General features: G+C 37.7%; 1 protein-coding gene across 8 annotated transcripts in view; it reads right to left on the reverse strand.

Moving 5' to 3' along the window:
- The window catches only part of Atrx (ATRX chromatin remodeler), a 175,640-nt gene that overhangs the window by 49,431 nt on the left and 98,400 nt on the right, over positions 1–27,809 (reverse strand). For all 8 annotated transcript variants that reach the window (XM_028886387.2, XM_028886382.2, XM_028886381.2 and 5 more), the window contains 9 exons: positions 27,666–27,768; positions 25,344–25,571; positions 21,305–21,446; positions 20,234–20,343; positions 12,228–12,374; positions 11,919–12,096; positions 6,306–6,443; positions 4,762–4,937; positions 2,349–2,466 (listed from right to left, as the gene is read on the reverse strand). In XM_028886387.2, the coding sequence (XP_028742220.1) occupies positions 2,349–2,466; positions 4,762–4,937; positions 6,306–6,443; positions 11,919–12,096; positions 12,228–12,374; positions 20,234–20,343; positions 21,305–21,446; positions 25,344–25,571; positions 27,666–27,768 (1,340 nt within the window). The remainder of the gene's footprint in view (positions 1–2,348; positions 2,467–4,761; positions 4,938–6,305; positions 6,444–11,918; positions 12,097–12,227; positions 12,375–20,233; positions 20,344–21,304; positions 21,447–25,343; positions 25,572–27,665; positions 27,769–27,809) is intronic.

A 27,809-nucleotide genomic window follows, 5' to 3' on the forward strand; every position in this document is an offset into this window, starting at 1 on the left:
ATCAATGCAGCTCTATAAAATTGAAGAAAGTGGCTTACTTTTCATGTGTAAACATGTTTTACATCAGTTGAAATGGAAACCTGTAGTTCCATCATTTTCTAATTGGCTCCACTATTCAGGCATTACACACAGCATTGCCGAACTGTCCTCTAAAGGAGCTGTGCTAAATACTGTGATGTGCTTACTTTGATATGTGATGAAAGGAAAAGACTACAGATACTACAGAGATCTTGTTCACATCACCCTACAGTTCAACACAAACGGTGTGTAATTTAAGAGTTTAAAAAGCCTCTAGTATAAACTGTACTAGAATGAGATCACAGAATAATAAAATCTTCAGGCTGCTAACTTGAGAAAAAAGACAAATTCTTGAGGAAAACTAACCCTTAGTCTAAACCTCTAAGTCAAAGGAATATCAGGAACTATGGTCAAAAGGGCTTCAGGACACAGGGCAACAAGAAAGTATGCCTGAAATCCATCAGAAAGATGAAAGAATTATTGGGGCTTAGAAACTGGAATGATCAAATCAGCTAAAGCAAATACAGTACACAGGAAATCATAAAGAATAAACAACAGAGTAACTGAATATAACTTTTGAAAATAAGTCACTGCATTTTTCTTTCAAAGACTTATTAAAATAGAGAAGTACGATGCATGCCTTTACTTCCAGTACTCAAAGAGCAGAAAGGAGAAGATCACAAGTTCAAGGTCATCCTGAGATATGCAGCAATAAAATATACTATAGTATAAAATTTACAAATTGAAAGTAAAAAATCCAGTGACTTTTACATACTATTGTCACAATTCAGAGACTTTTGGTTGCTGGAGCCTTGATTATTCTTTTTGCAGTGTTGGGTATTGATCCTTCTAACTGTCTTTTCCTCTCCCCTTGCCTACTCCCCCAACCTGAACTCACGATGTAGCTAACTATCCTAGAATTCACTATGTAGACCAGGCTGGGCTTGAACTCACCAAGACATGCCTGCTACCATTCTCAGCTAAGCATCGCTCTTAAAACGTCCATGGGTCTCATGTATGTCAGGAAGCCTCCAAATTCCTATGTATCAGAGAACGGCCTTAAACTCCTAATCCTGCTGCTGCCACCTCCTAAACACAGGAATACAGGTACGTGCCACCAAGTCTGGTTTCTTTTTTATTTTTTTAAACAATAACTGAATGCAGGTGGGCGGGAGGGCAACTTTTCATCTATATTTACTATTCCTGTATGTACTCTTCGGTTGGGGCCGATAAGGAAAAACTCCAAACCAGAGATTAGGTTTTGTTATGTAAAGCAGCATAACATCACGTTCACTGGGTAGGAAACATAGATGATAAAAAATACCTGTGCATTCTAGTTTTTATTTTTATTTATTTATTTTTTTCTTTGTTTTTCGGGACAGGGTTTCTCTGTGTAGCTTTGCACCTTTCCTGGATCTCTCTCTGTAGACCAGGCTGGCCTGGAACTCACAGAGAGCTGCCTGCCTCTGCCTCCCAAGTGCTGGGATTAAAGGCGTGTGCGACCACTGCCCGGCTGCATTCTAGTTTTTAAAGGGATACTGAGAAGAATGAACTAACAGTACTTCAGTCAACATTTAAGGCATTTCTCTCGGTTTTTTAATTATAACATGGAGAGCATTATATGCTTTGCCTTGTATTTTGCCTTCAAACTTTCTGATCTTGGTAACTAATACACAATTTCATAGATTTAATTTATATACCTTTCAATACAATAGTAGTTGAATATTTTAAAAACTACTCTGAAATTTTTTGTTTTCTTTCAGATTTATGCCACATGCATAATTCTTCTGAACTAGCAGGGTTTTTGTTTCTTTCTTTGTTGTTGTTTTGTTTTGTTTTTCAAGACAGGGCTTCTCTGTGTAGCTTTGGCTGTCCTGGAATTAATTCACTCTGTATACCAGGCTGATCTCAAACTCAAGATTCAGGAGCCTCTGCCTCCCAAGTGCTGGGACTAACAGTGTGCGCCACCACACCTGCCTGAACTACTAGCTCTTAACAAATTAAAGGCTTTACTCACATATTCAGAGAGACTTGTGGGGATTTACTTGTATATTTTTGGGGGAGCTGAAAATCAAGCTGAAGTTCCCATGTATGCAAGGCAAGGGTACTTCCACTAAACATTTACTGCTTTAAGTTTATCCCTTGAACTTAGCTTGATAGTAATTTTAATTATAAATATTGCAATTTTAAGCATACTTATTTTATTCAAATGTAAAACTAAAATTAAAAACCAAATAAAAATTTTAAAAATGGCAAAATTACTGAGACCATATTCTTCAGAAAAGAACATATGCATAGAGAAGATGAAAACAACTGAGTATATTTGTTACCTGTTAAGTGATCTAAGTAGTACTGATAGAGCTTGCATTGAATAGCAGTCATTCTCACAGCTAATACATATTCATGTTTTGGAGGTAAGAACTTTGTTAATGCTGTATAATCTTTCCTCTGCAATTAACAAGACAGAGAACGCGAATCAGTTATCTAAACATTTAAAATTTGCTTAGAGAGCTGTCATGTTAGAATTGACAGACATATAGACAATGTTTTCTTAAAGATATTTACCTTCTCGAATCATAACAAGAACCACACATGGTTATACTCAATGTATTTCATGCTAGATAATGATACAGTGGTTAAAAAAAGATACTGCAACATGCTCAAGTTTTAAATTGAAGTGGTTACATGTGATCACTTAACAAAATTCAAGTTTTCAAGATGATTTTCTCTGCATTTAAAAAAAAAAAACTTACAAGCCGGTGGCAGGGGCACATGCCTTTAATCCCAGCACTCGGGAGGCAGAGCCAGACAGATCTCCATGAGATCAAGGCCAGCCTGGTCTACAGAGTGAGATCCAGGACAGGCACCAAAAAAAAAAAAAAAAAAAAAAAAAAAAACTACACAGAGTAACCCTGTCTCAAAAAAAAAAAAAAAAAAAAAACTAAAAACAAACAAAACCCAAACAAAGTACAAGTAAGGGAAGTCATGTGGTAAGTAATACTATCAAAAATGACTTGCTTTTCACATAAATCATAGGAATCAAAAGTGTCACATAGGCACAGTGGTGGTGACACACACCTTTAATTCCAGTACTCAGGAGACAGAGGCAGGTGGATATTTGAATTCGAGGCCAGCCTGGTTTACAAAGTGAGTTCCAGGACAACCAAGGCTGTTACACAAAGAAACCCTGTTTCAAAAAAACAAAACAAAAAAAAAGTGTCACATAGCCAAGCATTGAGGCACATGCCTGTGGATCCTAACACTTGAGATGCTGAGGCAAGAGGATCAAGGGCTTCAAGCCAGCCTAGGTTACATAAAGAAAACCCATCTCAAAGCAGGAAAAAGAAAAAAAAAGGACACGGACACACACACACACACACACACACACACACACACACACACACACACACACACACACACAACCCAAATTCTAATGCAATCTGAGTTGTATGGCTGAACAGTAACATATAACTTCTGAAGCAATGTTTACCCCTCTGAGAAAATAAGCCATGTACACAAAACACTAATGAAATCATTTTACTATAGGGACAGAAAAAAAAATACTAATAATTGCTAAATACAAATAACTACTTAAAACAAAACAAAAACAACAAAAAAACCTTATTACTTGGGTAGTAATAGCAATAAAGTACTGCTGGGGGCGGTGGTGGTGGTGGTGGGGGGGGGGGGGGGGGGTGGGGGGTGGTGGCGCACGCCTTTAATCCCAGCACTCAGGAGGCAGAGGCAGGCAGATCTCTGTGAGTTCGAGGCCAGCCTGGTCTATAGAGCGAGTGAGATCCAGGACAGGCACCAAAACGACACAGAGAAACCCTGTCTCAAAAAGCGAAAAGAAAAAAAAAAAAAAAAAAAAAAAAAAAAGACTCAACAGTACATACAGCCAACCTGATCAACCATGACTGTCTTCTATGATAGCATTATAGCCATCTAAAAGATAGCCTATGTCACTGTGGAACATCTTTGTAGCTACCCTTCGTGTTTAGTGTCCTAAGAGAGAATGTAGACCTTAAAATCTCTGAATTGATAGCTAGATATTTACATAAACATAGATTCACCAAGTTTTATTTAAATAACACTATTAACCTGTTCAGTATATACCTGAAAGTAATAAAACTGGTGTGTGCATGAGTATGTGCATGTGTTTGGGAATATGGATGTATAAAGGAAGTGTGAATGATGTGTGCATCACAGCATATATGTGGAGCCCAGAGGACAACTGTGTGGAGCAGATTTTCTCTTTGCACCTTTACATGAATTCCAGGGATTAAACTGTAAGGCGGCTGCCAAGCTTGTGCAGGAAGCACTTTCACCCACAAAGCCGTCTTGCCAGCCCCTAATGGGGTATTAAGGAGTACTTTAAAATGAGCTCCACTCAGAATTCATACTAGCCTCCACTACAGCTATTCCAAATAGTGAGGTTCTGAACACCATGTCAGAGCACATGTAAGAATGTCTTAATCATAACAGTTGTGTTTCTTCAGAAGTCCCTTCTCTTAGGGCAACGAATTTAAACATGAACATAGCAAAATATGAGGCAAGAGCATTAATCAACTGTGTTCTTAAACTGTGAAACATTACAAATGTGAATGACTGGTGGATTTTTAAAATCAGGGCAAAGAGCTAGAATTATAAAACTAAAACAGAAAAAGAAAGAAAAGTAGCTCCAGCTTAAACTCAGAAAATGATTTGGGATTGCAACATCATTATTTTGGAACATATCTGTACCTGAACACATCCGGCTAACATCTCATAGAGAATATGAGCACGTTTTTTCATCACTCTCACATCCACCATGGTAGAATCTGCACACTGACCATTTTGGATAGGATTTATAAATCTATTCCTGAACTCCTTGATGGATCCAAGCAAATTTTCCTTGATAAAGTTAACCATGCAATGATCTAAGAGACAAGACATTGATTCATTAATAACATTAATGATAGAAAGACCCAGAAAAACTCCCCAATATATTGCTCATGCAAAAAGCTCATCTCATAAAAAAAAGAGAAATTGGAGGCAGGAGGGTAGGGGAAAAAGCCTCATATAGGAAAAAACCTGGTTCTAAGTGTGCTCTAGAACTACATAAATCATATGAGAAATTTTCATAAATCCATAATCCTAGTCCTATTTTTTTCTATAAAGTGGTTGATTCTAAATTACTATTCTTGACATGCAAAAAAAAAAAAGCCAATAAGTGTATATAACCCAATCAATGATGATTTCATGGTCAGTGAGGGCACTTTATAAAGAAAATATACACAGCACTCGGGAGACAGAGGCAGGCAGATCTCATGAGTTCGAGGTCAGCCTGGTGTACAGAGTGAGTTCCAGGACAGGCTCCAAAGCTACACAGAGAAACCCTGTCTTGAAAAACAAAACAAAACAAAAGAAAGAAAATATAAATACCAAATAAAAATAATAAAAGTAGATAATAAGCTACTGTGGCTAAACTATGCAGCTAATTCAGGTTTGATTCAGCCACAGGAGGCTTTAAAGGTGCCATCAATTGCCCTATATTAAATAGCATCACAATGTCAAATAGCATTTCTATAAAAAGGAGAATAGAAGAACAATGGGGGAAAATGAACAAATCAAAAGCCTGACAAATGGATAACGTAGAACTCTTTAATGGCAATTGCAATTTGCTAAGGAAGCTCTTTTTCCATCATATGAAAATGAAGGAAATTCACAAGGCAGCTCTCTGTTTATTTCAGTTCTGCCTTCAGCCTGAGCAAATGCTACTCTGACACAGATTTTGTAGACTTCCCCTTTTCTCATCTATATCTTCCAAAAAATGTTCACAATTGGCCTTTCTTTTTATATTTTTTTGCAAGGGGAGACAATGTTTCACTGTGTAGTATTGGCTAGTCTTGAACTCACGAAGATAAACCTCCTTAGTGACGGGATCAGAGGTGTATACTACCACACCTCGCTTCTGTTTGTTTCCTTACTAATACTTCCTTATAAGACACGTTGAATAACCACATGCACATGGTGTATATATGAAAGCAATTGTTGAAGAATTCTGGTACTTTTGAAGTATTTGAATTATCTTAGTTATATCTGAACAAGGACATCAGCACATGTCTTGACAGTGGTTTGCTACTCTTATTTATACAGCATTTCACTTTACAAGCATGTTGTTCTTTTACGGAAGAATCAACTACAGATCATGGTTAGGGACTACAACAAATAGAAGGAAAATGGCAAAGTTGCAAAATTGTAAGAGTCAATAGCAGTATTCTATAGCATGACAGAGATTAACTCACACTCAATTAGGTTATTCTGAAGTGGCGTTCCTGTTAAAATAATCCTCCTCCTTGATCGTATAGAGTTCATAGCTTTGGAAACAGCAGATGCTTCATTTTTTAGAATATGGCCTTCATCACAAACAACAAAATCAGGACCTATAAAAATATACACAAAACAATGCTTAATTCAAACACAAGGAAACTAAAAAAGGTTGTTCATGGAAGTATCTATGGATTAATCATAATCTTGAAAGGTAAAGCAAAATCATTACAAGCACAATCATATTTTATGTGCCACTATGCATGGTTGAAATGGCACTAATTCATAGTAATCAAATCCCCACAGCCAAGTATTAAAGAACTACTATAAATAGTATTTAAGGTCTATAAACTTTGAAGAATAAAGCTTAAAGATTGTACCAACAGAGCCAGGTGGTGGCGGCATATACCTTTAATCCCAGCACTCACTCAGGAGGCAGATGCAGGATGATCTCTGTGAGTTCAAGGCCAGCCTGGTCTACAGAGTGAGTTCCAGGAGAGCCAAGGTCACACACAGAAACCCTCTCCCCCAAAACAACAACAACAACAACCGAACAAACAAAAAGAAAAATATTAGTGAAGATTACCCCCAACAGATTTGGGTATTCATAAAAGAAATACCTTTTGCAGGATGACGAAGAAGAAGAAATAACTTTTGGAACTAAGATATGTTAGAATGCTTAAAAGCACTTTTAACAATTAGAATTAAATATCTTCAAAGATAATATTTTGGCACTAGATTACATTAAAATTATCACCAAAAATAAAGAACTTATCTACATAAAAAGACAAATATCAAACTCTGTAAGAAATAATACAGGAGCTGGAAGAAGAGGTGGCTCAGTAGTTATGAGAACTTGCTGTTCTTTGAGAGGAACTGGGTTCCACCTACAGCACCCACATCATGGCTCACAACCACCCATAACTCCTTTCCCAAGGGATCTGACACACTCTTCTGACCTCCACAAACAACAGGCATGAACCTGGTGCACAAAAATACGTGAAGGCAAAACACCCACACACATAAATAAGAATAAATATTTTAAAAAGGAAATAATATAACTACTCACAAGAAGCCACACATCATTTGCAGCATATTTCAAATAACTAAACACTAATTGCTGGGACCATTTTAATTAATAAAGTTAAGCAAGATGTTAAACTGGTATGGACAGGGAGAGAAAATGCCTTCTAACAAAAGATCATATTATTTAAAAATGACTCTCAAAAAATATGTTATAGGCTTATTATTCATTCATGCATGCATGCTCTACATTTTAATTTCTAGGAATTGATCTGAAACATATACTTGTACAAGTGCTCAAAATACATACAAAAAAAAGAATGTTTCTGCACCACTTGTGTGAGGGAATTAGAAACAACCTGAAAGCTGTCAAAGGAGGTCTACCAAAGAGTTAGTTCACCTGTGGCTTAATGTAGTAACTTAGCGCTGAAATGAACGATGTGCATCTATCTCTATGTTCAGACCTCAAAAGACAAGCTAAATATACTATTAACAGTTCAACAGAAACGTCCCTCACTTAACAAGCTAATTTCTGATAAACCCATCCTAAGTTGAAAATTCACTTAATAAACTTAACCTACTAAATTCTTTATAAATCTACTGAATATCATAGCTTAACAACAAAAGTTATTGTATAATATTGGTTGCTTACTCTTGCAACATGAATGAATGAAAGTTATACACTGCACTTTTTAGAGGACTTCTTTTTCTGAGTCAGAATCTCCTACATACTAGGCTGGCTTGGAATCGACTACGGACAAAAGAATAATTTTGATTTCTAGTCCTCCTACTTCCACCTCCCAAGTGCTGGGATTGCAGGTGTGTGCCAATGGACCCAATGTTAAAGCTTGCACTTGAAGGCAATATCCTGCTGAGCATCCCCAGCTCAGAAACATTAAAATTCTAAATTTGAAGTATAGTTCCTAACAAATACATATAGCCTTCATAGAATCATAAAGCCAAAAAGAAAATCTGAAAGTGAACCAAACAGAATCCATCGTAAATCTATAGCTGCTTACATTATGAAATGTATTTGCATTTAAATAACTATCTCAAGTGCATCAGAGGACATCTATACAAATACTTCACTGCTTAGATGCTATGTATACACACACACACACACACACACACACACACACACACACACAGACAGGTGGGGGTATATTATCTTGCCCAAGGAAAAGTCTTACAATGTCTGGCATGATAAGAGTATTTTATCTAGAAACTTCAGGATATCCAGATAGTCTATGCTAATAATATGGTTTATGGTAAGGGGGCTAAGAAACTTTTAGATATACACAGGAACTGGAGATTTAGATCATATGAAGAGGTAGTTAATGAGACCTACATAATAACCAAGTCCAAAGTGAGCCAGCAGGCTGGCAACAGTCCATATACATAGTTAAGACAGCATTACTGGAAAAAGCTAGCTCTCACTGTATGACTGTACTAGAAGATCAACACCTGCATCACCTCCAGAAACTCCTGGATCCTGCCCTGTGTGTCTTTTCCTGTTGTTAATCGCAGTCGTTTAATTCAGTATAAGAAGCCATAAACATGAGTATAATGACTTCTGGTTTCCCTGTGTCTTCCCAGTGAATTATTAAACCTGAAGGGGGCATACCTTGCTGCTCAAATACAATACTTTGAATTTTGTTCATACATATACACACAGATTTTGTCTTTTGAAGTTCTAAAAGTATACTTCTACAAGCACTAAAATGAATTAGAAAACTCCACTAGACCAATTTATATGTATTAAATGGGAAAATATTTTTCAATAACAATTAAGGGCAAAATAGAAGTAGCATTCTATAGTGTTATAATTAGTATTCTTTTTCAGTATGTTACAATGCCACCTATTGGTATTTTTAAAAATCAAAGTTAGGGCTATGGATATAGCACAGTACTAAGAGTGCTTGCCTTCCATGGCCAAGTCCCTAGGTTCAATCCTCACCATGAGCAATATTTAAATGATTGTAGTCAATTGTGCCACTTGTAGAAGCAGCTGTGTAGCAATTTGAACCTGGAGAAGCTGAGCTCTGCATGCACTATTCACTACCAACTCTCTGGTAAACCCAAACAGCTGCCATGCTACTATCTGCTCCCCAGATTCTGACCTGACAGCCTGCTTTTCCCACTTTACAACCTACTCCCTAAGACTATGATACCACAAAACTGCTTCTCTGACCCTCACATCTAGCTCTTAGCCTAGGCTTGAATTAGGATAATTCTTCTATATTAAACAAACCCAAATTTTCAAATACTCGGCTGCCCTATGGATCTTTGGTGCCACCAATTTGCATCAAACCATAGAAAGCACTTGGAGGGAAAAAAGAAATTACTATTTTACATATCTCTTCTAATAAATGTAAAGCCTAAGAGATTCTGAGACTGATGGAAAGAGAATTTACATACAAAAGTTATATAAATACCGGACCTTTGGTTTTATTACATTCCTTTTGGTGTATGCTATACATGGTATATATTATGAGATACTCATTGTAATACAAATAGTTTGAGACAACAAAGTATCTCTAACCTTAAGAGAACAGTGACAGGGACAGGGGGAGGATCAAGCATTCAAGGCCTGCCTGGACTACATAGAAACACCCTGTCACAAACAAAACACAATTTAACAAAAACACTAACAGAAAATCAAAGGATTGTTTAAGTCATAACGAGGATAACCTAGGCATTTAAATTTAAAAATTAACTAACAAGGGGACTGGAGAGGTGGCTAAGAGCATTTGCTGCTTTTTTTGTAAAGGACCTAGGTTCAGTTCCTAGCACCCATATGATAGCTCATAACTATCTGTAATTCCAGTTCTGGGGGATCTAACATGCTCTTCAGGCCTCTTCAGGTGCCAGGCACACACATGGTACAGAGATATACATGCAGGCAAAACAGTTACACATACAAACATTTAAAAAATGACTTAAAAATTAAAGTAAATAAATACATTTTTTAAATAAGATCAGCATGTTATCAGCTAAAACTACATTTAGAATTTTACTATAGATTTACCAGGATTTACAGATGTAGTTTTAGGCTACATCAAGAAAAACCTATTAATTTCAGATCAAGCTGGATATTGTACACCTAGCATGGCTGAACTGATGCCTGGAATGTTCTCTGTGAAGGTGAAGAGCAATATACTTAACGCCATAGAAGGCTTAGAATTGAAGACATTTATTTACACAGTCCTCCTCCACTTCATGCTCAGAAGAACTCCTACTTGTCCCCTGATTTGCTACTAGTCTCTCATAAGATTGCTGTTGACCATTTTTATTTTGGTTTTATGGTGATCTGTCTCTTGACCTCCAGTCTCTGCTACATCACACTAAGTCTTGTTTCTAAATCTTTGGAGTACCATCTCTTAGTTCCCTCTTCTTACCTAAAACTGGACCAACTTCATTGGTGGCTAAGAAAGCGAAAATTCATGAAGTAGAAGCAAAGGTAGAATGTGCTCATGAGTTAAATAATTGGTAAGTTGCTAGCCAAGATGTACCTACTAACTAGAAGCAAAAAAGAATGTTTAAGAACCTCAAAAAGTAATGGCCTTAGTAGAGAAAGCAGAAGTATACTGGAATTCTATGTCAGCTTCCAGCTTCCAAGAGCACTCAGACCACTTTTAAAATCAAAGGGGAGCCAGAGAGATGACTCAGGAGGTCCAAGTGCTCATGTCTTGCTGCAAATGCCTGAGCTCTATCCCAGGAACCCACAGTGGTGAAAGAGAGTGTCAAAAGTTGTGTTCTGACCTCTACATGCACACCATGGCATATGCATGTTCACATTCATTCACTCTTTCCTGTATTCTCCCTTTCATGGCACCTTGAACTGATTCTGGAACCATGGATTCCAGAGATTGAACTCAGATCATAGGCATGCACAGTAACAGCTTTTACCCACTAAGCTATCTTAGTACATGCCCCTTCCTGTTTGAGATGGACATATGATTTCCCTGCCTCCATTTCAGAAGTGCTAGGATTACAGAAATGATTTGCCATACCCAGCATATAAATCTTACTTCAAAATTGAACTTCGGGCTGGGGATGTAACCTAGCATGCATGAGCCTTGGGTTAATACCACACATCACCACATAAACCAGATGTCATGCCAATAATTCCATCACTCAGGAAGTGGAGGCAGGAGGATCACAAGGTTAAGATGATCCTTTGCCAGTCAGGGACACGAGACCCTGTCATATAGGCGGGCTATGAATATAGGCACACACCACCATGCCTGATTTTTAAAACTGTTGTTAAAAACCATTTGCAAGATACACTGTGAACAAAATCTGCTGAAATGATGTAATTCATCAGCTTACGATTCTAATAATACACCAACCACAGATCCCCAAACACTGAAATTCTGAACAGCTAAAAGCATTAACAGTGATTTTATGTTACTTAAATTATATTTAGTATTAATGACAAAAATAAAACAAAAAGGACAAAGGACACAAGTACCAGCTACTTAGTAAGTATTCAATTAACGACTCTTAAAAAGATGAACACAGATTTTTAAACTGGCTTTGTCATATCAGTGCTAATAGTACCTTACCTGGATCAACTAAAGCTTTATTAAATATTTCTTTAAGTTTCCGACTCTTCACATTCCTTCCTTGAGCAAGATTTCTGTACATTTCATATCCTATGATCATAACACCACCATCTTCTTGCCATCTCTGTAACATATAACTTCTCTCCTGAGGACGTTTCACGGTTGCTAATTCAGAGACCTTTAAAGATAAGGTTTAACAGATGCTATTGAAACAAAAGTGTTCTAAACATTGCCACTGAAATAGGCATTAGTAAATAAGAATATGAATCTCATGCTATTCTTTCTATAGGAAATATTACTAAGTGTTACCTCAAGTTTTTCATCATCATTTAAGCCCTCCTGCCACTTCTCAAATTCATTCATCCAATTCAAAGCAGTGTTAAGAGGACAAACCACTAATGCCGTACTGAAATCCAGTTTGTCACACAAGAGAACTGTGTGAAGAAAACTGACCACCTACAAGACAGTAAAGAAAGTTACCATTCTCATTTAAATATCCACAAAAAATACAAAATCAAGCAATCACAACTTAATAGGTTTTCTTTCACTAATGAGCCAGTCAACAAAGCAAGGTCATGATTTTCAAACCCATACAAAACACAGGTAAGGAAATATAACATGAATTCTGCCCCAGTTGCCGGCCAGCAGGCAGGGCTCCTGCGGGAAGGCACCCCCCTCACCAAGACCCCGTAATCTACACGCCCTGCCCCCTTTTCCATCTGCCTGAGACCCTAGCCAGTTCCTGAGGCTTGGAAACCAACTACCAGCTCTCATTGGACCTAGAAGTAAGTGACTCTGTTCACACCCAATGAGTATTTGCCCCTAGAACCCATTCCTGGGGACACCCACCCAACTCTGTCCCATTTGCCAGCCACCAGACAGGGCCCGTGCAAGAAGGCCCCCCCACCAAGAACCTCCAGGGGACCCTGCAATCTACACGACCTGCCCCCATACCCAACCACCCGAGACCCCAGCCACTTCATGAGGCTCAGAAACCAAACTGCCAGCTATCATTGCACAAAGAGCTCTTATTGGACCATGAGTAACCTCCTGAGACAGGCAATCTGTCAGCCCTCATTAGAACAAAAGTGGCTTTCTGAGACGTAGAATCTGCAACCACTCATTGGACCAAAAGAGGCCTCCCGAAACACAGAATCTGTCAGCTCAGACTGGACCAAGAGCTCTGATAAGACCAACAGCGGCTCCATGAGTCACAGAATCAACTAGCTTGGGTTAACCCAGGAGAAGCTCCCTGAGACACAGAATCTGCCTGCTCCAATTAGAGCAAGAGCTAAGATTGGACCCTGAGGGGCCCCCTGAGACACTGACACAAGCACAGAATGGACCAATAGCAACTCGCTCAGACACAGGCACCTCTTATATCTATTAGAGGAGGAGATGGGCAGACATCAAGGCAGAAGTACATACAACAACATAAAGAGCAATACAGCATCATCAGAACCTAGCCCTCCTCCAACAGCAAGACCTGAACATTACAAGGTAGAAGAAACAGAAGAAAGCGACCTTAAGAATAGCATCACGAAGATGCTAGAGGCCTTTCAAGAAAAAAAAAATGAAAAATGAAATTGAGGAAAAGACAAAAAAGAGGAAGAAATTGAGAAAAAGACAAACAAAAGACTGGGAGAAATCTATAAAGAAATCGAGGAAAAGACAAATAAAAAATTGGAAGAAATCACTAATCCCTTGAAGAAAATCATGAAAAAGGAATTAAACATATGAGGAAAACAGTCCAAGACCTGAAAAGGGAAACAGAAACAATGAAGAAGACACAAACAGAAGGAATGCTGGAAAGAGAAAATCTGAGAAAACGAACAAGAAACACAGATGCAAGCATAACCAACAGAATACAAGAGATGGCAGAGGGGATCTCTGGTGTAGAGGATACAATAGAGAAAATGGATTCGTCAGTCAAAGAAAATACCAAAGCCAAAAAAGTCATAACACAAAATATCCAAGAAATCTGGGACACCATGAAAAGACCAAACCTAAGAAAAATAGGGATAGAGGAAGGAGAAGAATACCAACTCAAAGGCACAGAAAATACATTCAACAAGATCATAGAAGAGAACTTTCCCAACTTAAAAAAGGAAATGCCTATGAAGATACAGGAAGCCTATAGAATACCAGATTAGACCCCCCCAAAAAAGTCCCCTCACCACATAACAATTAAACAACTAAACTTATAGAATAAAGAAAGAATATTAAGAGCAGCAAAGGAAAAAGGCCAAGTGACTTTATAAAGACAAACCCATCAGAATAACACCCGATTTCTCAATGGAGACTTTGAAAGCCAGAAGAACCTGGACAGATGTAATGCAGACACTAAGAGACCACGGATGCCAGCCTAGACTGATATACCCAGCAAAACTGTCAATCATTATAGACGGAGTGAACAAGACGTTCCAAGACAAAACCAAATTTAAACAATACCTATCCACAAATCCAACTCTACAAAAAGCACTGGAAGGAAACTTCGAACCTAAGGAAGTCAGATACACCCACGAAAACACAGGCAATAGATAACCCCACAGCAGTGATCCCCAAAGAAGAGAATTACACACACACTACCACCAGAAGATAACAGGAATAAACAATCACCAGTCATTAATATCCCTTAATATCAATGGACTTAATTGACCTATAAAAAGACACAGTCTAACAGAATGGATATGAAAGCAGGACCCACCTTTCTGCTGCATACAAGAAACACACCTCAATTTCAAAGCTAGACATTACCTAAGTATAAAAGGCTGGGAAAGGTCTTTCCAATCAAATGGTCTTAGAAGCAAGCTGGTATAGCTATCCTAATATCCAACAAAATAGACTTCAAAGTAAAATCAATCAAAAGAGATCAAGAAGGACATTACATACTCTACAGGAAAGATCCATCAAGATGAAGTTTCAATTCTGAACATATATGCCCCAAACACAAGGGCACCCACATATGTAAAAGAAACATTACTAAAGCTTAAATCACACATAAAATCCCACACATTAATAGTAGGAGACTTTAACACCCCACTCTCACCACTGGACAGATCTGCCAAATCGAAACTTATCAGAGAAATAAGGGACTTAACTGATGTTATCACTCAAACGGACTTAATCAATATCTACAGAACATTCCATCCTAACAAAATGGATATACCCCATGAAACCTCTAAAATCAACCACATACTCCGTCACAAAGCAAATCTCTACAGATAACAAAAAATTGCAATAACCTCCTGTATTTTATCAAACCACCATGGTTTAAAGTTAGATTTCAACAACAACAAAAATTACAGAAAACCTACAATCTCATGGAAATTGAATAATACTCAACTGAATCACCTATGGGTCAAGGAAGAATTTAAAGAAAGAAATTAAAGACTTCCTAGACATCAATGAAAATGAATAAACCACATACCCAAACTTATGGGACGCTATGAAAGAAAGCAATACTAAGAGGAAAATTCATAGCACTAAATTAAATGCCCACATAAAGAAGTTGGAGAAATCTCACACTAGTCACTTAACAGCACACCTGAAAGCTCTAGAACAAGAAGAAGCAAAGTCACCCAAGAGGAATAGATGCCAGGAAATAATCAAATTGAGATGGAAATCAATGAAATAGAAACCAAGAGAACAATACAAAGAATCAATGAAACAAAGAGTTGGTTCTTTGAGAAAAATCAACAAAATAGACAAGCCCTTATCCAAACTAACCAAAAAGCAGAGAGAGAGACCATCCAAATTAGCAAAATCAGAAAGGAAAAGGAAGAAATAAGAGATAATGAGGAAATCCAGAAATCATCAGGGGCTGGCAAGATGGCTCAGAGGGTAAGAGCACTGGCTGCTCTTCCAGAGGTCCTGAGTTCAATTCCCAGCAACCACATGGTGGCTCACAACCATCTATAATGAGATCTGGTGCCCTCTTCTGATGTTCTGCACTGTATAAAAAATAAATCTTTAATAAAAAAGAGAGAGAGAGAGAATCATGAGGTCATACTTCAAAAAACTGTACTCCACAAAATTGGAAAATCTGGAAGAAATGAACAATTTTCTGGATAGATATCACATACCAAAGTTAAATCAAGACCAGATAAACTATTTAAATAGACCAATAACCCCTAAAGAAATAGAAACAGTCATTAAAAGTCTCCCAACCTAAAAAAGGCTAGGACCAGATGGTTTCACTGCAGAATTCTACCAGATTTTCAAAGAAGAACTAATTCCAATACTCTTCAAAGTGTTCCACACAATAGAAACAGAAGGAACATTACCAAACTCTTTTTATGAGGCTACAATTACTCTGATACCCAAGCCACACAAAGATGCAACAAAGAAAGAGAATTACAGACCAATCTCCCTCATGAACATTGATGCAAAAATACTCAACACATTATTGGCAAACCAAATGCAAGAACACATCAAAAAAAAAAATATCCACCATGATCGAGAGGCTTCATCCCAGGGATGCAAGGGTGGTTCAATATATGAAAATCTGTCAATGTAATACACCATAAAAACCAACTGAAAGAAAAAAAAAATCACATGATCATCTCACTATATGCTGAAAAGGCCTTTGACAAAATCCCACACCTCTTCATGATAAAGGTCTTAGATCAGGAATACAGGGAACATTCCTAAACATAATAAAGGCAATTTACAGCAAGCCAACAGCCAACATCAAAGTAAATGGAGAAAAAATTAAGCGATACCACTAAAATCAGGAACAAGGCAAGGCTGTCCACTCTCCCCTACTTATACAATATAGTACTTGAAGTTCTAGCCAGAGCAATAAAACAACATAAGAATATCGAGGGGATACAAATTGGAAAGGAGGAAGTCAAACTTTCACTATTTGCAGATGACATGATAGTATACATAAGTGATCCCAAAAATTCGACCAAGGAACTCATACAGCTGATAAACACCCTCAGTAATGTGGCAGGATACAAGATTAACTCAAAAAAAATCAGTAGCCCTCCTATATACAAATGATAAATGGGCTGAGAAAGAAATCAGAGAAACATCACCCTTTACAATAGGCACAAATAATATAAAATACCTTGGGGTAACCTTAACTAAGCAAGCAAAGGGCCTGTATGACAAGAACTTTAAGTCCCTGAAGAAAGAAATTGAAGAAGACGTCAGAAAATGGAAAGATCTCCCATGCTCATGGATAGGTAGGATTAACATAGTAAAAATGGCAATCTTACCAAAAGCAATCTACAGATTCAATGCAATCCCCATCAAAATTCCAACATAATTCTTCACAGACCTGGAAAGAACAATACTCAACTTCATATGGAAAAACAAAAAAACCCAGGATAGCCAAAAGAATCCTGTACGATAAAACAACCTCTGGAGGCATCATGATCCCTGACTTCAAGCTCTACTATAGAGCTACAGTAATAAAACCAGCTTGGTACTGGCATAAAAACTGATATGTGGACCAATGGAACCGAACTGAAGACCCCAACAATAATCCGCACATGTATGAACACCTAATTTTTGACAAAGAAGCCAAAACTGTACACTGGAAAAAAGAAAGCATCTTCAACAAATGGTGCTGGCATAACTGGATGTCAACATGTAGAAGACTGCAAATAGATCCACATCTGTCCCCATGCACAAAACTTAAGTCCAAGTGGATCAAAGACCTCAAAGTAAATCCAGTTATTCTGAACCTCATAGAAGAGAAAAGTAGGATGTACTCTTGAACGCATTGGCACAGGAGATCACTTCCTAAATATAACACCAGTAGCACAGACACTGAGAGAAACAATTAATAAATGGGACCTCTTCAAACTGAGAAGCTATTGTAGGGCAAAGGACACAGTCAATAAGATAAAAACAACAGCCTACAGAATGGGAAAAGACCTTCACCAACCCCACATCTGACAGAGGGCTGATCTCCAGAATATATAAAGAACTCAAGAAACTAGACATCAAAATACCTAACAGTCCAATTAAAAAATGGGCTATAAAGCTACACGGAGAATTCTCAACAGAAGCTCAAATGGCTGAAAGACATTTAAGGAATTGCTCAACATCCTTAATCATCAGGGAAATGCAAATCAAAATGACTCTTGAGATACCATCTTACACCTGTCAGAATAGCTAAGATCAAAAACACTGATGACAGCTTATGTTGGAGAGGATGTGGAGCAAGGGGAACGCTCCTCCACTGTTGATGGGAATGCAAACTTGTACAGCCACTTTGGAAATCAATATGGTACTTTCTTAGAAAATTGGGAACCAATCTCCCTCAAGACCCAGCTATACCACTCTTGGGCATATACCCAAGGAATGCTCAATCATAACACAAGGACACATGCTCAACTATGTTCACAGTCGCATTATCCGTAATAGCCAGAACCTAGAAACAACCTAGATGCCCTTCAACTGAAGAATGGATAAAGAAAATGTGGTACATATACACAATGGAGTACTACTCAGCAGAGAAAAACAATGACATCATGGGTTTGCAGGCAAATGGATGGAACTAGAAAAAATCATCCTGAGTGAGGTAACGCAGACTCAGAAAGACAAACATGGTATATACTCACTCATAAGTGGATACTAGATGTAAAGCAAAGGATAACCAGACTGCAGCTCACAACTCCAGGGAGGTTACTCAGTAAAGAGGACCCTAAGAAAGACACAGGGATCGCCCAGTGACAGAGAAATGGATGAGATCTACATGAGCAAACTGGGGGTGAGGGGGGAAATAGAGGGCAAGAGTCAGAGGGAAAAGAGCTTAGGGGAGGGGGGGGGTCCTAGCTGGATCAGAAACAGAGTGGAAGAACAAGGAAAGAGACACCATGATAAATGAAGACCCCATGGGAATAGGAAGAAGTCGAGTGCTAGAGAGGTCCCCAAAAATCCACAAAGATGACTCTACTACAGACTACTGGCAATGGTTGAGAGAGTAACTGAGCTGAACTACTCTGGTGATCGGTTGGCCAAACACCCTGTCATGATAGAATTCTCATCCAGTGACTGATGGAAAAAGATGCAGAGATCCATGGCCAAGCCCAGGTGGAGCTCCAGGAGTCGAATCAATGAGAGAGAGGAGGGACTGTATGAGTGAGAGATATCAAGACCATGATTGGAAAAAGCACAGGGACAAACAGCCAAACTAGCGGAAACACATGAACTATGAACCAATAGCTGAGGAGCCCCCATGGAACTGAACCAGACCCTCTGGATAAGTGAGACAGTTGATTAGCTTGAACTGTTCAGGAGGCCCCCAGGCAGTAGGGCTGGGACCTGTCCTTGGTGCATGAGCTGGCTTTTTGGAGCCTGGGGCCTATGCTGAGATACTTTGCTCAGCCTTGGTGCAGGGAGGAAGGGACTAGACCAGCCTCAATTGAATCTACCAGGCTGGGCTGACTCCCAGGGGAGACCTTGCCTTGGAGGAGGTGGGAATGGGGGGAGAATTGAGGGTGAAGGCTGGGGGTGGGAGGAGGGAGGACAGGGGAATCCGTGGCTGATATGTAACGCGACTAGAAAATCTCCCATATAAAATTAAAAAAAAAAGAAATATAACAATAAAGCCAGTCCTAGAAATGAAAGCAGTTTTATAGTGAAAAAGACTTTTAATTCTTATTACCATCACAAACTATTAAAAGCTGAATAAGAGGACCATGCCTTTAACCCCAGCACTTGGGAGACAGAGGTAGGTGGATCTCTGAGTTCCAGGCCAGCATGGTCTACAAAGCAAGTTCCAGAACAATCAGGACTGTTACACACAGAAACGTGTCTCAAAAAACCAAAAAGAAAAAAGAAAAAGAAGAAAAAGTTGAATAAGAGTTAATTTCATCTTCTGTCCTTGAAGCGATAGGCAGTCATATCTACAACCACACTGCCTCAACTCCATCAATCAGCATCTTTGCAAACATCACTTTTTTTTGTCGTGCTATCAGGAATATTTGGGGTTTTTGTTAACTTTTTCTTTTATTTGAGATTATAAAATAATTGTATCATTTACTCCTTCCCTTTCTTTCCTCCAAACCTTCGCATAAACCCCTCCATGCTCTCTAATCCATGGCCTCTTTTTTCGTTAATTGTTGCTATACACATTTATGTATATAAATATACAAACACTACCTCTTCAAATATGCTTGCCCTAACTCTCGACCCTCCCCTTTTAACACAGTATCAGAAAGTACATTTTAAAATTTCATTTTCCACCATAATATACAATGCTGTATCCCTACAACCTGCCTAAAACACAGCAGAATCAAAAGTACATATTAATCTTTGTGCAAAAAACAGATAGGTTTATTTCCTATAGCTCTTACCTGCAAGGTTTTACCAAGGCCCATGCAGTGAGCAAGAATACACCCTGAACCTGGAGATTTCTTTGTCTTTTTCACAGACTCACAACAGCAATCCCACATAAACTGAACACCTAAGAATGAGAAACCAAAACTTGTTAGAAGCAGTAGGCTTTGGGTTTTTGTTTTTTTCAGATTTACTTTATGTGCATGAATTTATACCATATGAGTGCTGGGAATTGAACAAAGTTTCCCTACAAGAGCAACAAGTACTCTTAGCTACTGAGCCATCTCTCCAGCACCCAAGAAACAGCATTCAAAAAGCAATTGGTGCTAAAGAAATTCTTAACACAAATAGAACTGGTTTTTTCTGCTAAAGTAAAACAGAAATAAAACACAAGCAAACAACAGGGGCATGTCTATTCAATTACCCTAAACACTAGGTTTCTCTATACCTTAGGATAGCCCAAAGAGGCAGAAGAATACTTGAGAATAGCAACTTTAACCAAAGAGGGCACAGCTTCCTATCAAATAAACTTTCAGGCTTACTGAATCAAGCAGAAAAGAAAGCCTGAGAGAATTATTTGTCCAAAAGTAGAAACTGAGCAATAAATGGGGTTGGTAAACCAAGAAGTAGGAACCCTTTATGAACTACTACACATATACATTTAAAACTAACTTAGTAGTTCTATACTAACAAAGTAGAGAGTAGGAACAGTTGAAAAACTTCCTGATACTAAAGTTTAAAAATCAATTAAACACTTACTTAAAAATGTTGAAATGGCATTTCCCAAAAAAAGCTTTTGATTAACTGTGCTTCTTCCTAACTGCTCTATCCAAGCATGATGTACCTTAACAGTGCTTGCTATATAATTTCCCACTTGTAAGTAGCACTTCTTGCCTATTTAAAACAGTATGCTTGCAGTCATCAAAACTTGTTCTTCCTTACTTCCTTGTGAGATCTGTAACAGCTGGAATCATATTATTGCTCAACAATGTATCTCCAGTGATTAGCAAAATGCTAGGCAAACAGAAGAAAACAAAAGCAAAGTAAAATTTAGCTGAAAGTGATTGAATCATTTAGTAGCTTCTTACCATCTACTTGGTGGGGTTTCAATTTTATAACCATGTTTCTATGAACCTGCACTAAAGGTTCTTTGGTTTCTTCATCTTCATCTAAAACCAATTTGGTTGTTATTGGACACTTGGTAGGTGAAGCATCCTCAATTTCTATCACCTACAAAAAAGGGAGTCGTTGATAGTTAACCTCATAGAAAGGTTTCAAGCAATGGTGGAGTATCAATATTTTGTTTTGTTCTTTTCTGTTTTTTTGAGACAGGGTTTCTCTGTGTAATAGCCCTAGTTATTCTGGGACTTGCTTTGTAGACCAGGCTGGCCTGGAACTCAGAGATTCACCGGTCTCTGCCTCCCAAGTGCTGGGATTAAAGGCGTGCACCACCACCGCTGCCGCCGCCACTGCCAGACCTAATATCAATCTTAACAAAATGCATTTTCCAAAATACAGACACATATTCCCACAGGACACATCCAATATGACAAGGTACAGGTTTATGTTTTCCAGAGAAAAAAATCTCATATAGACTTGAAATCAATATAGCAATGTCAGGAATTACTTTAATACCTTTCACTCAAAATACTGCAATACAGTTGTATTAAGTAGAATTTTGAGTAAATACCTCTCTGTCTGTGAAGTACAGAGTTCAATCGCCAAAATGCATGGAAGGAAAGAGGGAGGGAAGACAGGGGAGGCAAGCTAGCCCTTGTGGTGGTAGAGAAAGGCAGATTCCTATCACTCAGTGGCCAGCCAGAATAACGTACCTGACCAAGTCCAAGTCACTGAGAATCCCTGTCTCAAAAAAAAAGGTTGATGGTTCCTGAGGAATGACACTCAAGGCTCAACTCTGGCCTCTACATAAATATGCACCTCACACACACAAATACATATATAATAACAACAGTAAAACTTAACTGAATGAACACATACAAGCACAAGTAAGTGTACACACATATTTTGGGTTAACCCTAACTCACACATTACAGAAGGAACTAAGGAACAGATTTAGACCTAGAAAATTGCTTCCATATAGCTCATGGTCTGAAGCAAAACCAATGATATTTTACCAAAAGAAATGTTTATGTGAATAGATTTATTGTTCCATGCAAAAACAAAAACAAAACAAAGATAATTGATATAAAAAAAACTGTAGGGATGGGGCACACATGATAAGATAGAGCTTACCATGTGCCAGGGCCTAGGTTCAGTTCCCTAACATAGAAAACAAACAACAAAACTTTTTAAGTGCCACGCATGGGGACAAAATCTATACTCTCACTCCTTTGGAAGTAAAGACAGGAAAATTGGGAGTTCAAAGACAGCCTAACCTACATATTGAGTTCATGGCCAAACTGTGCTACATGAGACCCTGTCTCTAAAAAAATGACAAAAATAAAATAAAACTTTGAAGTTCCAGTCAACCTCTCCCATCCCTGAATGCCGGGATTACAAGCATTCACTATGACATCTAGCCTAGAAATTATTCTGAAGCAAACATAAGAAACTGACATTTTGTGCATACAAAAGTTGTCAGGTTCCCTTTAAAAGGGCGATCTTTTAAAAACCACAATAATGTTATCACATCTGAAAACTGCAAATTAAATCACAGGTTAGTAATAAATTACATGGCCACTGAATTTACATGAAATTTTAAGTGATAAACCAATCAAGAAAATACTGGGGGACATTATAGTTGAGCACAGGCATTTAGGTCCAAATTCCATTTCATTATGCTATGTAAATTTTCTTAGCTTTAGTTTCTATACTTGAAAATCAGGAAAGTGTTTCAAGAGCCCTCAGGAGTACTGTGGAGATAAGCAGCAGCATATATTAAGGATTTAGTACATGATAAGTATTTATCAGTTGTGATGTCCAAGCATTGATGATGTCACGACACAACACAAGGAAAAGCAACTAGAAAAAAAAAAAATCAAATTTCTTAAATTCCTTGGCCTGTTTGCAAGAAATGGTGGGCAGAATTTTAAAAGGGCACCAGGATTCTTGCCTCTTGTTATAAACATCCTGTACAATCTTAACTGATTGAGTATGATTGAGACCTATAAATACAATGTGATATTGGTCCCAGATATGACTAATCATCATCTGAGTCAGTTAATCAAAACATATTCTCCTAAGCAGGCCTGACCTAATAAAAGTTATCCATTTAAAAGACTGAAGTGCTCTCCTGTAGGCCACAAAACTGAAACAAAATGCTATGTGGCTTTATTCTAATAGATAAGGGTCTAAACATTCTGGTAACAAGTTAAGCTGAGAAAATAACACAAACTCTTAGATGCCAAGCATAGCCCTGGTAATTTTTAAAACTTAGTGAAACACTGAGCAGAGGATTCAGCAGTCACACCCAGTAAGTCACTCCCAACTTCTCTAATAATGGTAGGATAATACATTTATCTTCTTTGAAGAGGTTAAGTGTGTGCTAACTTTTTCATGTAGGAGGAAAAGCCCTTGATGTCTGCAACCTTCTCCCTGGGTAGATCGGAAACCACTTAGATCAGCATGCAAAGTACTAGGGAATGTGTGTACTCCCCTCTACCATAAATCTCAATGCTTTGCATGCTTCTCCCAGGCTCTGATACAAACAGGGAACACAGCACAAAGAAGGAGCACACTTTATCTTGGACCTTTCCAGCCCTACTTGCATACAGGAGCTGGTCACTGGAGTACGAACTTACCCAGCCCACAGTAGAACAGCTCACTATGTGTAAATATGGGGAGTTCTTTTCCTTCATATAGTAATATTTTTTTTTTTGCTCATTTTCTACCTTTTTAAATGAAATATATTCGTTATTATTTTTGCATTAATTTTTAACTTCGTCGCTTACTCTAAATCATTATTTTGGTTATTTTTCTTCTTGTGGTGCTTGGTGGACTGGTAGCTGGCTTTAACTAATTTTAAATGTATTCCTGCATCTGGTTTAATTTGTGTTGCCTTTACACTAGGTCCTGAGTGTTAGGAAAAAATGACCTCACCAGAGAAGGCCACTCACAAAGACCCCCATAAAAAGCCAACAACTGTATATATCCCAAGAGATGTAGAAGGCACAACACAGAAAAACAAGAATCATGAAAATGCAAAGCAACAGAATTTAAAAAAGAAATCACTTTCCTCAAAAATCCTATTACTTAAAGGAATAAAGTATAATAGGATCTTATAATAATGTTTAAAAGATCCTTATCTTTTTAATGTTATAGTTTCAACTACTGATAGATGATACCATTCTGGGATCTATTCCAAAATAATCTAAAACTAAGTAAATATATGAAACAAATCTGGTACTGTTAGTAATGGATGAAGCTGGAATAATGGATACAAGAAGGATTCATGTATTATTCTCCTTATGTGTATTTGACAGTATTTTCACTATAAAATTCGTTCAAAAACAGAAATCCTGAGGCTGGAGAGATGGCTCAGAGGTTAACAGCACGGACTGCTCTTGCAGAGGACAAGCATTCAGGTCCTGCACCCATGTCTGGCCCCTCTTCTGCCTATAACCCCAGTTCCAGCAGATCTGACACCATCCTCAGGCCTTCATAGGCAATCACCCACAAATATGAAATGAATCCACAGGCAGACACACACATAAACACATAATTAAAAATAACAATCTTTTGAAAAAAGGAAATATTTCATAAATATAAAAAATCCACTGGCACAATGGCTCAGCAGATAAAGGTACCCTCTACACAACCCTAACAACTGAGTTAGAACCCACATAAAGGAAAAAGGAGAGAACCAACCACAAAGTACCCTCTGATACACACATGTGCATCATGGCTCATATGTACCCCACCACACAATTTTAGAATGTCAAAAGAAATTTTAAAAAAGAAGTCATTTACCTAACTACCTGACAATCATTTTGATGATCATACAAGAATCTGAAGCGTTTCCAAGTACCTAATCATGCAAACATAGCCTAATGAGCAGAGCATGCTGTCACTGGTGTTTATTGAAACGGTCAACTCTTGAAACCCTGTATGCATCTGTGACATGTGTCTATGAAAGTGATATATATCAATCAGAAATAAGTTGGCTACCTCTCTTAATTTCTCTCTCTCACGTTCCCTCTCTGCAATACGTTTTCGTCTCTCTTCCTCTTCTTTAAGAGCATTCTGGGTTTCTGTTCTTAGTTTATCATCTTTAAGAATCTTCCGAATTTTCTTTCTGCCTTTTCCAGGTGACTTAGAATCATCATTTTCATCCTCTTCCTCTTCATCCTCCTCATCCTCATCATCATCTTCCTTCCTTTCTTCTTCAGAATGGCTCTGTGGAATTCAAATACAGAGACAAACAGTAAAAATGGTGTCATTCAGTCACTTCGTATTATACTATGTAATGTGCCAACAAGGGGCAGAATTAAAACTTTTTTAAATTATATCTAGAAATATTCAACAAATGTTGAATAAAACTTCAATTGAACCTGGACAAAGGAAAAAAATCAGGGCAAAAGAATGAAATAGGCATTTATTTTAAAACTTATACACAAAAGGCTGGGTGTGGTGGTGCATGCCTATAATCCCAGCACACAGGAAGCAGAGGCAGACAGATCTCTGAATTCAAGGCCAGCCTGGTCTACAGAGTGAGTTCCAGGATAGGCTTCAAAGCTACACAGAAAAATTCTGTCTCAAAAAAAAAATCTTATACACAAAATAGCTAACAAGAACATGGAAAGATGTCCAAACTAAAACATCAGAGAAAAATAAAATTTAAAACCGTAGTAAGATACCCTTTAATGCACATTGTAATTGTTATTGAATAATAACAGCAAATATAAGAAACTAAATGTTGGTAAACATGAATTGGCACAGTACTTTTAAGAACACGAAATGATGTACCCAATATAGAAAAAGTATGTGGAAATCCTTTAAGAAGTTAAGCATATAATCATTGTATGACCCAGCAATTACAACTCATATACATACCAAAAACAACTAATCACGGGAGTAAAAACAAATGTTTGCAGTCATATTCATAATCACCTGACTCAAAGCAATTAAAAGGAGAAAATAAGCAATGTCTATCAAAAGATGAATGAATAATCAAAGTATTATAAACATATGCAATAGTTTATCCAGATAAAAAAAATGAAATGCTGGTAAACTACAACATGAATTAAACTTGAAAATAATTTATTAATGAAATAAGCTAGGAAGAGAAGCACAAATATTTTATATACAAGGTACTTTAAAATGTCAAGTGAATAAATTAGAGTGCACCAGGAGCTAAAGATTAGACGGAAAATGATAAAGTTCAGTGGGTCTTGGGCTGAGTAGATGGCTCAGTGGTTAAGATGGCTTGCTGTTCTTCCAGAGGACCTGAGTTAGGTTCCCAGCACCCACATCCGGTGTCTCATGATGGCTCCAGAAGAGCCACTGTCATCTTTTGGACTCCTTGGATACCTGCACACATGTGGCATTAAATTCACATAGACAAGACACACCGACACACACACATGCATGCACACACATAATTAAAAAAATGTTTTAAACTTTTGAAAAGTTCAGTGGGCCTGGAATTACTGCTTGTGAAAACAATTAAGGCCATTAAATAATGTATTTTAACATGTTTCCAAGTTAATTTTTCAAAAAGCGAGCCCTTCTAGGCTAGGACATTGTCTCAAGTGTAGTGCACTTACCCAATATGGATGAGGCCATATATTCAATACCCAGCTGCACACATAAAAAAGAACCTCTCATGGCACATACCTGTCAAGTCAGCACTCAGAAAGCTGAGACAGTAGGATCAGGAATTTAAAGCCAGCCTCAGAATAGAGGTAGTTCAAGGCCAGGATGAGCTATACGAACCCTATCTCAAAAGAGGAAATCATGAACAGAATACATTGTGTGGGAAAATATTCTATTTTGAATTTAAAAAAGGAAACAAGAGCCAGGCGGTGGTGGCGCACACCTTTAATCCCAGCACTCAGGAGGCAGAGGAAGGTGGATCTCTGTGAGTTTGAGGCCAACCTGCTCTACAGATCGAGATCCAGGACAGGCTCCAAAACTACACAGCAAAACCCTATCTCAAAAAAAAAAAAAAAAAAAAAAAAAAGGAAGAAAACGGAAAAAAAGAATGAAGGTATTCACGTAAAGTTCGTAATTTTCCAGTATATAAAAGTTACGTTTGTATTATATTGTAATCTTTTAAATGTGAATATAAAAACATATTAAAACTAAAAAACTTTCTTGCTGAAGGGGGCAAATCAAGAAAGAAAAAAGATTCTTTCAACAAGGGTAATTTTTAAAGAAGAAAAGAAAATGCAAGTACTAAATGAAATTCAAACAAAATAGTGAATTTACTATAAAGTATAATATAGTGTGTGAATTATAATTCAAACAAATAATAAATGCCACTATTGCCTTATTTTCACTGGATGAATCCTCTTGAACCTTAATCCGTCGTCTTTTCTTTTTCTGCTTATAACTCCGCTGATTTTCTTCCAATTCTGCTTTCTTTGCAGACCTGAAGAAAATTTTAAATGTAAAATAAAATAAAATGCTTCC

Source organism: Peromyscus leucopus, chromosome X (genome assembly GCF_004664715.2).
Source record: "Peromyscus leucopus breed LL Stock chromosome X, UCI_PerLeu_2.1, whole genome shotgun sequence".
Lineage (NCBI taxonomy): Eukaryota > Metazoa > Chordata > Mammalia > Rodentia > Cricetidae > Peromyscus > Peromyscus leucopus.